We start from the raw sequence: 15,914 nt of genomic DNA, 5'->3' as shown, positions 1-15,914 counted from the left end.
TAAGATAGTCTCTTCAATGAATGGTGTTGGCAAAATTAGATATTTGCAAAAACAATGAAACGAGGCCACCCTCTTACACCATACACAAGAATAAACTCAAAATGTATGAAAGACTTAAATATAAGATGTGGAACTATAAAAATCCTAGAAGAAACTATAGGCAGCAAAATCTCAGGCATCTTTCATAGAAATATGTTTGGTTCCATTTGACCCAGTGAGCCCACTTCTGGGAATTTATCCTAAGAAAACTAAAACACCAATCAGAAAGAGTATATGCACCTCTATGTTCATAGTGGCACAATTTACAATAGCTAAAATCTGGAAACAGCCAAGTGCCCATCAGTAGATAAGTGGATAAAAAAATAACAATCTGTAGTTCATTTATACCATGGAATACTACGCAGCAGTAAAAAAGAAGGCTATCTTACCCTTTGAGACAGCATGAAGGGGCCTAGAGGGTATTATGCTAAGCAAAATAAGCCAGTCAGAGAAAAGCAAGTATCACATGGTCTCACTCATTTGTGGAATCTAGTAAACAAAATAAACTGTTGAACAACATAAATCCAGAGACTCAGAAGCATGGAACAGACTGTCAACTCTCAGAGAGATGGCAGGAGTGAGTGGGTGGATGCGTGGGAAGAGATCAACCAAAGAACTTGTATGCACATATGCATAACCCATGGACACGGACAATAGAGTGGTGAAGGCCTGATTTGGGCTAAAAGGGGTCAATGGGGGTAAACAGGGACATATGTAATTCTTTCAACAATAAAGATTTTTTGAATGAAATCTTACCATTTGTGGTGGCATGGATGGATCTAGACCTAGAGGGTATTATACTTAGTTCTCTGAACTAAGCCAGTCAGAGAAAGACAAATACCATATTATTTCACCTATATGTGACATCTAAAGAACAATGTAAACGATAAAACAAAACAGAAACAGACATAGATACAGAGAGCAGACTGATAGTAAAAATAATAACTAAATAAATAAATAAATAAACAAACAAACAAACAAACAAAATAAATAAATAAAACTGTGCAGCCCTGTCTGAGTGGCTCAGTTGGTTGGTGAATAGTCTAGTACATCTAAAGGGATGGGTTCGATTCCTGGTCAGGGCACATACCTACGCTGCAGGGCACGAATGGGAAGCAACTGATTGAAAATTCAGAAGCATGGAACAGACTGTCAACTCTCAGAGAGATGGCAGGAGTGAGTGGGTGGATGCGTGGGAAGAGATCAACCAAAGAACTTGTATGCACATATGCATAACCCATGGACACGGACAATAGAGTGGTGAAGGCCTGATTTGGGCTAAAAGGGGTCAATGGGGGTAAACAGGGACATATGTAATTCTTTCAACAATAAAGATTTTTTAAAAACAACAAAAGAAAATAATCTTTAGCCCCTGAATTTTTTCTTTAATGCTTTCCAGAAGTAAATAAGAACTTTTATTCCACTCAAAGTTTATATTTCCTTTGGGAGAGTAAAAAAGATGTTAGAAGATAAATTGGATTCATAACAATGACAAGGAAGCAAGACTTACCTAAATTAAATAAATAAATAAATAAATAAATAAATAAACAAACAAACAAACAAACAAAATAAATAAATAAAACTGTGCAGCCCTGTCTGAGTGGCTCAGTTGGTTGGTGAATAGTCTAGTACATCTAAAGGGATGGGTTCGATTCCTGGTCAGGGCACATACCTACGCTGCAGGGCACGAATGGGAAGCAACTGATTGAAAATTATCTCACATTGATGTTTCTCTCTCTCTCTCTCTCTCTCTCTCTCTCTCTCTCTCTAAAAATTAATAAGGGCATGTCCTTGGTTGAGGATTTTTTAAAAAGCAGACTCATTCAATTAATTTTTTCAACATAAATGCTAGTAACAGAAAATGCAGAACAAATAAAAGTAATGTATTTGTTAGAGTCTCTGTATCATGGGCAGAGGTACAAAATTAGGAATGCAGAATAAAACTCACCTATGAATGTTATTGCTGCTATGCATTAATCCTTTTTATTTTCAGTATTCCATTCTCACAATAATTTTCTTCTAGTTCCTTGAATGCTAATTATTTTTCAAGGGAGGAGAAGACTAGAGACTAGTTAAGATGAAAAAAATCAACCAGAGAGAAATTAATATTTAAAGGAATGAGTCTTTTTTATTCTATTTCTGTGTTTTAGAGCATGATAGAAAGTAAAGTTAAGCATATTAAAATTAGGTTCAAGATAATAAAAATTGTCACATGGCAGACAGAGTATTCAAATATTTGTCACTGCTCTATTATCTAGCAAGGTATTCTTAACTTTTTTTGTGTCCTGTGCCTCCTGAGTCTGTGGTGTGAGCAGAATACCAGGTAGTGACAGAAGCTGGCTTGGGGATGCTGTGAGATACAGATGAATTAATGTTTTTTTCTCTGAATAGTTATACATTGTGCTAAGCCTATTCAAATGCATTGGCTCAGTCTATGGTCTAGAGACAGCTCTATAGAGGAGGAGTTATTGCTTTATTTTACATTTAAAAATAAAAGCTCAGCCTTTTTAAATAATTGGCCTAAGTTACATTTTTAAAATTTAAATTCATTGTTGAAAGTATTACATGTGTCTCCTTTTTCCCCCTGTTGACCTCTCCCCAGCCACTCCCACCCCACCCCCGATGCCCTCACCCCACTCCTGTCTGTGTCCTTTGGTTATGCTCACATGCATGCATACTAGTCCTTTGGTTAATTTGTGTTTTTTTTTAATTATTTGTTTAAAGTATTACATATGTATCTTTTTTCCCCCACTGACCTCTCCTCACTCGTTCCCACCCCCACCCCAACACATGCCCTCATCCCCCTACTGTCTGTGTCCATAGGTTATGCTTATATGCATGCATATGAGTCCTTTGGTTAATCTCTTACTCCCCCCTCCCACCCACTCCTGCTTTCCCTCTGAGGTTTGACAGTCTGTTCAATATTACTTTTTTTTTTTTCGATGTTACCTTTAAGTTGTAGGTCTGGGACTTGAATCCAGAAATGCCAGAAAACAAAAAACCATGCTCTTGCCTTTATAGTATCTTCCTCCAAGTAATCAATATGACAGTATAGAGGCATTATCTTTTTTTATTTTTAAAATTCTATTTTAGTTAGTGCCATTTTATCTTATTGTTTAAATTTTCATTGAATTTATCAGGGTGACATCGGTTCATCAAATTATGTAGGTCTCAGGTGTACAATTCTATAATGCATCATCTGTATACTGCATTGTGTGTTCACCACCCCGAGTCAAAATATACTAACAAACAAAATAGGAACAGACTCATAGATAGAGAACAGACTGACAGCTGTCAGTGGGGAAGAGGGTTTGGGGACTGGGTGAAAAAGGCGAAGGGATTAAGCAAAGAAAGAAAAACAAAACCCTTAGACACAGACTACAGTATGGTAATTCCTAGAGGGAAGGATGGGGGTGGAGGGAGATACAAGAGGGTAAAGGAGGTTTTAATGGTAATGGAAGGAGACATTATCTTTTGAAGGAAAGCAGAAAAGGTTGGGGATTGATAGTTAAGTTGCAGTATAATACAGTTACTTATAAATATAATTTCTAAAATTATTTATTCATATTTGAATAAGTCAAAAAATATGTTCTTGAGATAACTATTTGTTATAGAATTACGAAGCCTGAAAGAAGAAAAAGTGCATTGTGAATTGAAATGAGAAAATGCAGGTCTCATTAATTCTTCTCTTTTGGAATCTCATTAGCTTTCAGGTGGACCTTGATGACTGCCAACAAATAAACAACATTTCTCCCATTCTGGGTTCTTAAACTGCCCAAAGCCAGCAAATACAGATTCGTCTGAAATGCACTTGTTTTTCCTTCTGGAGGTGATTAAAAAATCAACTTTAGATACAAGAATTCTTTTTCTCTCTTTCCTTCAGGCTGCTAAAGGATGCACAGAATGAAGCTTATTTTAAAAGCTGGTATCAGAAGCTGTTGGCAGCTCTCCAATTCTGTGCAGGAAAAGCCTTGAGTGATGAGTTTTCCAAGGAGATGAAACTTATCGAAATTCTGGGAGGCATTGGGGAAAAAGTCAAGTCTGCCAGTGAACTTCAAAGACAGGTTTGTTGAGAAATCAATCTTCATGTAGTGAAGTATTTTTTTTTAATCTTTAGTTCAATTAAGTTTTAATTTCATAGCTTGGAAAACAAATACCTTGACTGTATGTAGACATAAGACACAAATCAACTGTTTTTTTGTTTGATTGATTTATTGTTGTTGTTTTTTTAGTTGGTTTTTGTTTGTTTGAGAGAGAGAGAGAGAGAGAGAGAGAGAGAGATTCTTGTTTGTGCACTTACTGGAGGTCAAATCTTGGTGTATCAGAATGATGTTCTAGCCAACTGAGCTACATGGCCAAGACCTACAAATCAATTGCTTTAATCAAGTTGGTTTTTTGTACGTGTGATTTTTTTCTTCTTTCATTTTACTATGCTAAAGTTAATGGTAATGTCTATCACCAGAAAATGGCTTTTTAAACTTTTTTATTGATTGATTTTAGAGAGAGAGGAAAGGAGAAAGAGAGAAACATTGATTTGTTGTTCCACTTATTTATGCATTCATTGATTAATTCTTGTATGTGCTCTGACCAGGGATCAAACCCACAACCTTGGAGTATCAGGATGATGCTCTACCAGCGGTTCTCAACCTGTGGGTCACGACCATCGGAAAACACATATAGCATATCTTATATTTACATTACGATTCATAACAGTAGCAAAATTACAGTTATGAAGTAGCAACGGAACTAATTTTATGGCTGGGGGTCACCACAACATGAGGAACTGCATTAAAGGGTCGCGGCATTAGGAAGGTTGAGAACCACTGCTACCCAGCCAGGTCTAGGATGTGGCTTTTTTGTCTAAGTGGCCATGTAGCATACAGAGTACCTGATAAGCAGAGGCCAACATAAAGGCAGTTTGTCTCTCTCTTCTGACTGGCTTATTTCATTTAGCATAATCTCCAGGTCATATATCACATGATCTCACTTATATGTGGAATCTAATGAACACAATAAACTGATGAATAAAATAGAACCAGAGGCATGGAAACATGGAACAGACTGACAAATCTCAGAGGGAAGTGGGTGGGGGTGGGAAGAGGTTACCAAGGAATTTATATGCATACTAGAGGCCTGGTGCATGAAAGTTGTGCATGGGTAGGGTGCTAGGCCTGGCCCACAATCAGGGTGCATCAGGTTCCCCACCTCCCGGCTTCCCTGCCTCCTTCTTCTCTCACTCCCTCAGTGCCCCGCTGTGGCCACTGGTCACCCACCATGTTCTGTGCTGCCCCTGGTGGTCAGCACATGTCATAGCGAGCAATCAAACTCCTGATCTCACTATCGAACTCCCAAGGGGACAATTTGCATATTATCCTTTTATTATATAGGATATGCATTGCCCATGAACACAGACAATAGGGTGGTGAAGGCCTGGGGTGGGGTGGGAACCAGGTGGTGGGGGTCAAGGGGAAAAAAGGGAAGACATCTGTAATACTCTCAACAATAAAAATTTAAATAAATAAATAAAGGCAGTTTAACTAAAAAAAGACCAAATGAAGCAACTTCCTTAAAATGGCAACACAACTTGGACTTGTGGGAAATTACATGAGGGGACTTTTTAGGGTACCTTTTTCTAAGGCATGGTTCTCAACCTGTGGGTTGCGACCCCTTTGGCAGTCAAACAACACTTTCACAGGGGTCGCCTAAGACCATCCTGCATATCAGATATTTACATTATGATTCATAACAGTAGCAACATTACAGTTACGAAGTAGCAACGAAAATAATTTTATGGTTGGGGGTCACCACAACATGAGGAACTGTATTTAAAGGGCCAGAAGGTTGAGAACCACTGGTAAGATATTAAATCTAGGTCTAGATCTTTCTAAAATTGCACCAATCAAGGTCATATTTTTAAAGACTTTTACCAAAACAACTACAATTATTTAAATGAGAACTCAATAGTGGTGTGGAATGTAATACTTTACAGTAAGATCCATGATAGTCAAAATATTGTGCCTCTCTTAAAACTGATTATAATAATGGACTTGGCTATTCTTTTTCTTAATCTAATGGAGAAACACTTGCTCTTTTTAATTATCTGCATCACTAGTTCCCTTCAGTGACATAGACCATTAAGTAGGTTCTCCTAAGTTCAACATTCTAGATGCAGGGAGATAGTAATTGTAATGAGAACATCATTCAATAAAATTTAAGTAATGAAACTCATTGTAATAAGAACATCATTCAATAAAAATTAAGTATTTACTACAGAATAGGAGTTAAGGATAGAAAGATGAATTAAACACAAATCTTGTCATCAAGGAAGATCATAATTTCTCCCTACCCCTGGTTTAAAATCAGAGTTTTCAACAAAATGATATGAAAATAACAATAGGTACAATGTCCCAGAATTTTTCCCCAGCCTGAGGTTTTTTTGTGCTGTTTGTGTGTGTGTGTGTGTGTGTGTTGTTTGTTTGTTTTTTGCTGGAATTCACTAATTTGGTAGAAATAACAGAAACTATGCAACTTTACCAACCTAGGAGATAATAGAAAATAAAAAGCATGCACATGGAATTTATTTTTAAATGGGAGACCTATAAATTTTGCTTACACAGAAGAGCCTTAAGGCACATAATATGATGGGCAATGAAAAAAAAATGATTCATCCATATTACTCCAGATTCATTATTTTCTAGAGACGGACAAAAAGTGGAAAGAAGTAAAATAAATTGTTATTAAGTTTTATAAAATTTGTGTGTAGGTTTGGTCATTATTATATTTTTAAATCCCTTACAAATTTAAGATGCACACTCTAGTTGAATATTTCCGGTGTCTTTTTTTTTTTGACCATTTGCATCATGTTCTAGAGTGATATTGGCATTATTCTCTCAAATAAATGTATTTATTTCCTCTGGTCTGGTTGATTTTGTGATAACACCATTTCCCAGGAAAATAGGAAAAGAAAAAGAAAGGGGGGAGAATCATTTATAATATTTCACAATTTAAGTTACTATTTGTTAGTATTTTATTTATTTATTTATCTTCATCTGAGGAAATTTTTTCATTCATTTTTAGAGAGTGTGGAAGAGAGAGAGAGAGAGACAGAGAGAAACATCATGTGAGAGAAACACATTGATTGGTTGCATCCTGACCAGAGCCAGGAAACCTGCAACCAAGGTACGCGGCCTTGACTGTAATAAACCTGGGACTGTTTGTTAGGTTTTTAAAAGCACTCATTAAACCTAACTATATGATATGCCAATACTTTAATTAAATGAAGAGAGCAGAAATTTTCTTCCATGATATTCTTCTGGCAAGTCTAAGCATAGATAAGACCACAGGTGACAGACAGAAAGAGTGCTGTGGTGGAATTTTGCCTCATTTCTCCACCTTGCTCTTCTGGATTCTGGGAGTAGTAGATTCTATTATTTGCCAATGAGCCAGGAGAAAGACCTAAGAAACTCTTGAAAGTTAATTCAGAGTAATTAATATGATATCCTCATTTTTAGAATTGTGCTTAAAAAGTTTTCAAAAGTAGCCTAAAAGGAACTTTCTTAATTTTGAATTATTGTTATTATTTTGTTTTAAATAATTGTTGTTTCCCCCCTCTTTTGATCAAGGGATACCCACTTCTAAAAGTGTGGTTTGTGGTGTCGGATCTTTCACAGGTACTATGGGAGAGCACTGTGCCAGGGGGTAAATCAAGTACCAGAAATATACTCATTGCCATTTAGTAAAGTAGACATATTGCTGTTTCTGATAATTATCAATTGTTGGCAATTATAATTTTTTGTCATTATTGCTGGTAATATATGTGAACTTATTCTTAAGATGTACTCTTATTATTAAGTGTAAATCTTGAGAAGATGCAAACTAAGATTTTAGAAAATTGTCAGAAAGGAATTATATGAATAATTACTTAAAGCTGGGACTGGAAATTAGTGGGGCACAGGTCAAGTTCAATCCATTGTGTTTTGTTTGAACAGAATAGTACTTCGTTTTGGTTTTGCTTTTAATTGAATGTAAAATCCTTTAAAGGGGACATGCACTCATTAATTCCCCACTCCCTATTGTCTTTAGCCTGCTGCTTTCTCAAATGTGTCTACATCACCTACCTGGCCCTAAAGCATCCAAGTGTGCAACCTCTGAATTAAACAGTTTATTTAATCAATACAAGAAAATTCTAACTTGAAGAAAAAGTCACGTTCTTTACAGTGTCTGAACTGCTTTTCCTTATGATTTTTCACAGGATGTACTGAAGAAAGAGATTGGAAGACTAGAAGAATTCTTTCAGTCTATACATACCTGTCACCTCCCTCTGAACCCTGCTGTCTGTATAAAGGGGATTGATCACAAGGTCAGTTGAGTATTTTTGTTCGGCATTGTTTAGTTCACTGTATGTTTTTGAAATGGCAAATATGATTTGTAAAATCTTATTGCAGTTATTTTTCCTCAGTGTGTAAATAAAGATATTTCTCATGGAATTGATTTCTCAATGTATTCAAAATTGTTCATTTGGTGACTCCACACAGGCCGACTTTAATTTCATGCTTATTTAGATTACGTGCATACCCATGTCTAGTACACTAATATATCATTAGCTACAACATCTCCATTTTGATTCAATTTAAAATTCATTGGTGCTCAGGAGCCAGTGTGCCATATAATGTATTTTGTGATTTTACCAATGCCTGGGAAGTCCTTCTTGGTGTTGTCACACTCACAAACCCCTTCTCTTCCCGAACCTCTGCCAGCCACCCTTCTCTCCCTTGGAGTCATCCTTCCTCCTCTGTTCTCCAAGAGCTTTGTTATTCTCCTTCTCAAAGCCCAAGAGTAGAAGACACTGATAGAGAGGAGGATTGATAAGTGAGATTTAGAAGTGAAGTAGTCAAACCATCATGCATGAACAATAAATGTTACTTAAGTTATAAGATCAAGAAAACATATCCAATAAGTAGGGGGGAAATTAGATCATTATTAGCATAAATATAAAAAGGTTTGCTAAAAGCTTGATACTCTCACCTTTATAACTTTGCTGTTACAAAGATACCTGCAAACTTTCCTAATATGCTTCATAAACATATTTTTAAAAATAACAAAATTACACATCAATTCCATAAATTGAGATATGTATGTCTAATCGAACTAAAATCTAAATCATCACCAATTTTTAAAAAATTGTGTAACTTTTATTTTTATATTTTTTGTTTTTCCCTTTATTTTTATTGTTGGCACCATTACATATGTCTCCTTTCCCCCCCCCCTCCCTTTCCTTCCCTCTCAATTGTGTAACTTTTTAATCATTAGCAGCAAATCTGATTAATTTGGAGAAAATGGAAACTCAGCATTTCAAAGACATCATATGTTACATTCGAAAGAACAATATGGAGCACTGATTTCAGATGTTGGTGTTTTGTTTATGCTTTCTTTGTTTGTTGTTATTAAGGAGTAGACAATTTTTTATTTAAAATTACATATGAGTTTGGGCTTATGCATTTGGGAATGTGGGGTGCTAGCTCTAATAGGTGCCTGCTGTGAGTATACAGGCCAGCTGGCCCGACCTGGGGTCACCAGCCCCGGAGTCACCACACCTAGTGCTGTGATTAGTACCACACTCCCCTGCAGCAACCTGCAACCATCACTACTTTCCCTGAGACTGGGAAGTGGCCCAAGTAGAGCCATTCCTTTGTCTCATTTGTTCTGACCAGCTGTGACTTGCATAAGGCTGCTGCACCTGTGCATTCAGCAGTGAACAGGACAAATGTGCCAGGTGATGCTGTCACCCAGAGAGCATTTTAGTCTGTCCTTTGGTCTTGCAGAATAATAAGAGGGTCTGAAGGGACATACATCACATCCAGAGGTGCAATAAATGTGGCAAAGTTAATCAGAGCCCACATCTGGTTGGCAATCAGAGGATCCATACTGGAAAGAGCCTCTATGAGTAAGGTAAGACCTTCAAACAGACCTGTCAGACAGTGGTTCATCTGAGAATTTACCGATAGGACAAGCTGTATGAATACAGAGAGTGTCATCCCTGTTCCCATCTCATTAAATATCAGAGGCTCCATGCTTACGAGAAGCCTCATAAACAGGATGAATGTGTAAAAGCCTTCACTTCGAGCCCCCTACCATTGACTATCAGGAACCCATACTGGAGAACAGCCTTCTGAATGTAATGAGTGCAGGAGGCCTCTATTCAAAGTAAAAGCCTTTTCCAACATCAGGCACTTCTCAAGTGAGAAACTTTGCAGTTGAAATGAGTGGTGGGGAAAGTTTCTATTCCAATGGAAACCTTATCAACCATTACAGAATCCACACTTGGAAGAAGCTTATGAGTTTAATGAACATAGTAAGGCCTTCAGTGAGAATAAATATCTTATTTGGCGTCAGAGCCTCCACACTGGGGAACAAGCACATAAATGTAGGCAGTGTAGGAAAGCCTTCATCAGAACTCTCAATTTGTCGACTATGAGCAAATTCATAGCAGAGAGAAAAATAAATGCAGTCTGGCAAGGCTTCCAGTCTGAGTAGATGTCTCATTTTATGCCACAGACCTCACACAAGCACAAAGCCTTGCCCTCATCCTCCCTTTGCCCTTTGTCTCTCTTCCATGGACTTGGGATGCCCAAGAATTGAATGAGTGGTATTTGAAATCCATTGATCTAATTTCTGGCCTAGCATAGGCTTTCCTAATTCAATACCATGACAGAAGGTCATATGTTTCCTGGTTGACTTATTTTTGCAGAAAGAATTCATTACCTACCAAACAGCAACCCCACCTCCATTACTGTAAAACCAAACTGATTTAGCAAGCAAGGGTTTCTGTTTGCTCTAGGATTAGGTGAGATTTACATTGATAGGTTAAGAAATAGATCCTTTCCTCTCAGCTCCTACCGATCTCAGATTTCTCAGAAATAATGATATATCACTGAGCTATGCTGGCTGGTCCCTTCAGCATGTATTGATGTCATATTTTAACTGAGTTGATAAATTGAAGATATCAAGTTATTTTCCTTTCTTTAGTATTGATTGTACTCTTCACTGTGAACATGAACTCTCTAATAGCCTAAACACATACTGCCTTTTAACACTCAAACAATTGTGAGAATATACAAGGAGAATAAGCAATAAGGAAAGCACAATGGAAAGTAGTCAATATAGTAAAGTTGAATATAGAAATGCAAAATGCAATTGAAGGAAATGAAAAAAGAAAATATATGTTGTACTCTTATTTGTAATTTTAAGAAAATATCTATCAATATATATAAAAGCCTAAGCAACAGAATGACCGGTCAACTGGTTGCTATTATGCACACTGACCACCAGGTGGCAGACGCTCAATGCAGGAGCTGCCTGCTGGTGGTCAGTGTGCTCCCAGAGCCAACTTCCCACAGCAGCTAATCCTGGCCCCGATGGCCCTGGTGGCCCCTCCCCTCAGCAAACCTCTCAAGGCCTGATCTGCCCTGATCACCATCCAGGCTGAGGGACCCCACCCATGCACAAATTCATGCACCAGGCCTCTAGTTCATTAACAAAAAGAGAAAAAGGATGCATTAATTTTTTAAACTATATAATTAGTTTCAGCACAGTAAAAGGTATTTTATATCCATTAGCTCATATATCTATTGTAAATATGGTGAGGTAAGCATTGTTATCACCATTTTATAGTGGGATACAAACATTTTAGTAACTTGCCCAAAGTCTTACAGCTAATAAACCAGAGAGTCTAAATTTGAACTCTATAGCTCTATATTCATTTTCTTAATATGCTGCAGAGCAGATATAGTTAAAAGGAAATACATTTTTTAAAATAGCAATTTTATTTTTTTTATATTAACCAACTAGCATAAACACAATACCTACATACTATACTACTTCGTTTATTTAAATCCCCAACATAACACCACTGTTCAGATAGAAAAAAATGTAGTTGAAGATTTATGACCTGCCAAAAAGCTGGCTTTTCATTTTCCAAGTAAGGCTTTGGTTGGTAAAACTAAAGTTGCTTGTGTTTTTTAAAAAATAAATAAGTTTCTTTGTTCCAAAGTGTAAAAATTATTCATATGTGTTCTATTTGTTCAAATAAATTCTGCAAGGTGCCATGATTTCCAGGAATGTGTTCTTTTTGCTTTATTTTGGTAACGGTTTTTCTCTTCTCCTCTTGCAGGCATGTTCATATTTCACATCTAATGCTTTACCATTGAAGATTACTTTCATCAATGCTAATCCAATGGGCAAAAATATCAGCATCATTTTTAAGGTACAGTAACTCCTAAAGCATCAAATTGATTACATTGGTAGAGATATTGATTTATTGCTCACAAGAAAATTACTGCTGCTATTTTCTGCTGGCAACAACACAAAAGATTCTAGTTATTTTTGATTTTGCATTTTTTACAGATTTATAGTACATGCCAAACTATGATTGGCACTAAATCAAACATTACTGGCTTAAAGTCAGTGAACCTTCAGTGCAAAACTTAAGAAAATATGTTTCAATAAGCAAAATTATACAATCACTTTTGAGTAGCACAGAAACTGGAATGTGTGGTGAGCCCCGAGGACGAGAGCTTTCTTTTGGCCTAAATACTAAATTAGAATCAAAATTACCTGTAACTCAAATAATATAAATTAATTTAACATAAAATTATTATCTGCAAGCATTTGCTTATTTTAGTAATTTGGGCTGGCTTTTTTTTCTTTTGAAATAAAACATAAATATATGGGCCACAGCAGTCTTTCTCATGAATCCCATGGGAAAATAGAGCCAATGGTTATAAACAAGTAGAGAAAAGGGACTAAAGAAGAAACTAAAGAATTCACCAATCATCCAGCTAGTTTAATCAATTATTCAACCAAACCAGACCACAAGGTCTTCGAGTGATATTTTTGGTGGATTCTGACTATTTTTGAGGATAATAAGACATCCAGTTTTTTCCTTTGAATTCTGTAACCTCAAGCAATAATGGTTCAATGACACTGCATATTTGCTGAAGAATAAAAAACAACCTGGAATCTTATCTTGGCATAACTTTCTGCATGTAATTTAGAAAGCATTTTCAAAATAAAAATTCTTAATAGTTTAAAGGCATAGAACTATTGTTTCCCTTTGGACATACTTCATTTCTTTCACCAATGCTAGAAAATCTCCCCTTTATCATATCTAATTGTTATCAGAGACCATTTACTCTGAAAACTTGTCAACTGCCCTCATAAGAGAAGCCAATGACTCAGAGTCTGATGAATCATATGTGTATGTTTACCCTCATAGTTGAGAAGCTCTTGGTATTCTGTTTATCAGTGCATAAATGTATGACATACCAAATAATGTTTCAATTAACTCTTTCCTGGCTGAGTCTGAAATTTGGATAAACACTTATTCAGCCTTTCTTCACTACACCTTGAGTCTAAGACATTGCACATGGATAATAAATTGAAAGATTATCAGAGAACAACATTCCAAGCAGCTTCTACTAGTAATTTGATGGCTGAAGCTTCTGTAATCACTTAAAGGAACGTTCTCATTCTCTTTGATCTTCCATCAGAAGCACAAGGTACTGGGAGAGCTGATGAAATAATTGAAATCACTCTAAATTGGCTAAAAATGTATTCAAAGGAAGAAATGACATGTATTATATCTGAAAGCTTTTAATGGCAGTCATAGAGAAACCCAGAGTCTATAATTTTGTTTTGAACAGGCTGGAGATGATCTTCGCCAGGATATGCTTGTTCTGCAGATTGTCCAAATGATGGACAATATTTGGCTGCAGGAGGGCCTGGATATGCAAATGATCATTTATAGATGCCTGTCCACAGGAAAAGGCCAAGGTCAGTATAGACTAGATAATGAGAAGACTTACATCATCTCTGTCATGCATTCACTGGTAAAATGCCACCAAACTTTCCACAGCGCTCATTTTAGGCTGTGAATTTTAAAATCCAAAGAACTATACATTCTCGTTCTTCTTTTTAAACAAGATTTATTTTCAAAAATTATAAGCCAAAATAATTTACATAAAGCATAATGACCTTTTAAATATTAATGAGAACCTTGACAACCCAAATGTTAACGGTGATCTTCTTTTGTGTGTCTTTAAGATTAGTTCATTAATAGCTAACTCCTATCTTTTCTCTTTTCCCAAGATAATAGAAAAGCCTATTAATTCAAAAAAATAAAATTGTCACCTATTGATGCAAAATTTAAAAAGTTGCAAATGCTTAAAGGAGTTCTAAAAATTCTAAATACGTTGTAAACCTGCACTTAATTTCTAAGACTTTCAAGTAAAATTTAAATATCAACAGTCAAAGGTGACCATACGTGCAAACTTTTAACATACTTCAGCATTTCTTTTCCTTTATAAAAACCTAAGCCATTATTGTGGAAATAGAGCTACATTTATACATATTACCAATGAAAATAATGTTAGCAGTCCACTCAAATTATTACCAAAACATGAGACAAAAGTTGTATTTAATTACAATCATGCTGAAATATATATATATATATGATATCTTTTTGACAAGTGGTCATTGCCATTTAGAATTTCATTAAAATAATTGGTATGAGTTATAGCAGATACCTCTGCATGAACAAAAGTATAAAAATATCATAGAACTAGAAAAGGGACCTAGAACCATGTTGTCATTTATTTTTTATTCAAGCAGAGATATAATTTAAACCCATCATCACAAAAGAAGACCTTTCACTGCCTGCCTCTCCAGTTCCTGACATCCCACCACTAGTCTCAGTACCCCAAATAATTGTGATTTGAGATTTTAGAAGCTGGTATGGAAGTACCTTCTAGTTAGCTTAACTTGAACTTGAATTACAGTATAACTCTATTGTCATACTAGCCAATAGGGCTATTGTTTCCATGCCAACTGTCCCACCCCTGGACCCTTTCTCAAGCTCTAGTTCCTAAAAGAGTCTTTTTATCATCGCTACTCTGATATCCTTTTATTCTTTGAGTTTTACTCTCCCTTTTCCCATGTGACCTAATTCTTTCATCGCCTAATATACTGAAAGTGTAAGAATAAAACTAGATGAGCCAAGCTGAGCTTTATGATGTCACATGGATCACCTTTTCTTCAGAAATTGAATACATCACTGACTTCCATGGAATTCTTCAGTTCAATCTACTCATTTCTCAGTTTATAATCATAGAATGTAATAGAGGCTAAATCTTTTGAAGTTAATAAAATGATTCAGGAAAAAATAACTGTAGACTTGCCTAAAGTTGCAGATGTCATAAATCAAACAAGTCATTCTTCCCCCATATAACCACAATCTTCTATAGTTGTAAAATTTCAAACAGCATTATGCTAGCAAATTATTTCTTCAAGAAAAATAGAGATCATTAAAGCAAATGTCATTTTTTTAGGTTGTATTTTTAATCATGTTCCAAGGCTTAATAAATATTTACTGTTCTCAAGGAATGTCACAGAGTAAGGTAGAGAATACTAAAATGATATAAACAGAATTGTAGCCCTTAAGGAGAATATACTCCAGGCTAGAAGCTTACAAGATTTTATCAACATTATTGTTGATTATAATTCTCATGACTAATACTATATAATAAAAGCCTAATATGCTAAGTGTCTGGTTGACCGGTCAGCTGTTCAACCAATCAAAGCATAATATGCTAATGATATGCTAAGGCCATTCAACTGCTCACTATGATGTACACTGACCACCAGGGGACAGACGCACTGACCAGTAGGCGAGCTTGCTGCTGGGGTTCGGCTGATCAGGACTGAGCGAGATGAACGAGATATGCCCTGGAGCCCTCCAGCGTTCCCTTCTCTGGCTGGCCAACCTCCTGTGTCCTTCCCAGGCCCCAATTGTGCACTGAGCCTCTCGTTTTTAAATAATC

The 15,914-nt window shown here is 36.2% G+C and overlaps 1 protein-coding gene across 1 annotated transcript in view; it reads left to right on the top strand.

Annotated features, from left to right (window-relative positions):
• PIK3C2G (phosphatidylinositol-4-phosphate 3-kinase catalytic subunit type 2 gamma) overlaps window positions 1-15,914 on the top strand; it is a 242,508-nt gene that overhangs the window by 144,772 nt on the left and 81,822 nt on the right. Inside the window, exons 19-22 of the mRNA XM_015570075.1 lie at window positions 3,923-4,103; window positions 8,291-8,398; window positions 12,209-12,301; window positions 13,740-13,869. Coding sequence (XP_015425561.1) covers window positions 3,923-4,103; window positions 8,291-8,398; window positions 12,209-12,301; window positions 13,740-13,869 — 512 coding nt within the window. The remainder of the gene's footprint in view (window positions 1-3,922; window positions 4,104-8,290; window positions 8,399-12,208; window positions 12,302-13,739; window positions 13,870-15,914) is intronic.

Source organism: Myotis davidii, unplaced genomic scaffold (assembly GCF_000327345.1).
Source record: "Myotis davidii unplaced genomic scaffold, ASM32734v1 scaffold346, whole genome shotgun sequence".
Lineage (NCBI taxonomy): Eukaryota > Metazoa > Chordata > Mammalia > Chiroptera > Vespertilionidae > Myotis > Myotis davidii.
Note: the sequence above shows the minus strand (reverse complement) of the source record. Positions and strands in the feature narration are given on the sequence as shown.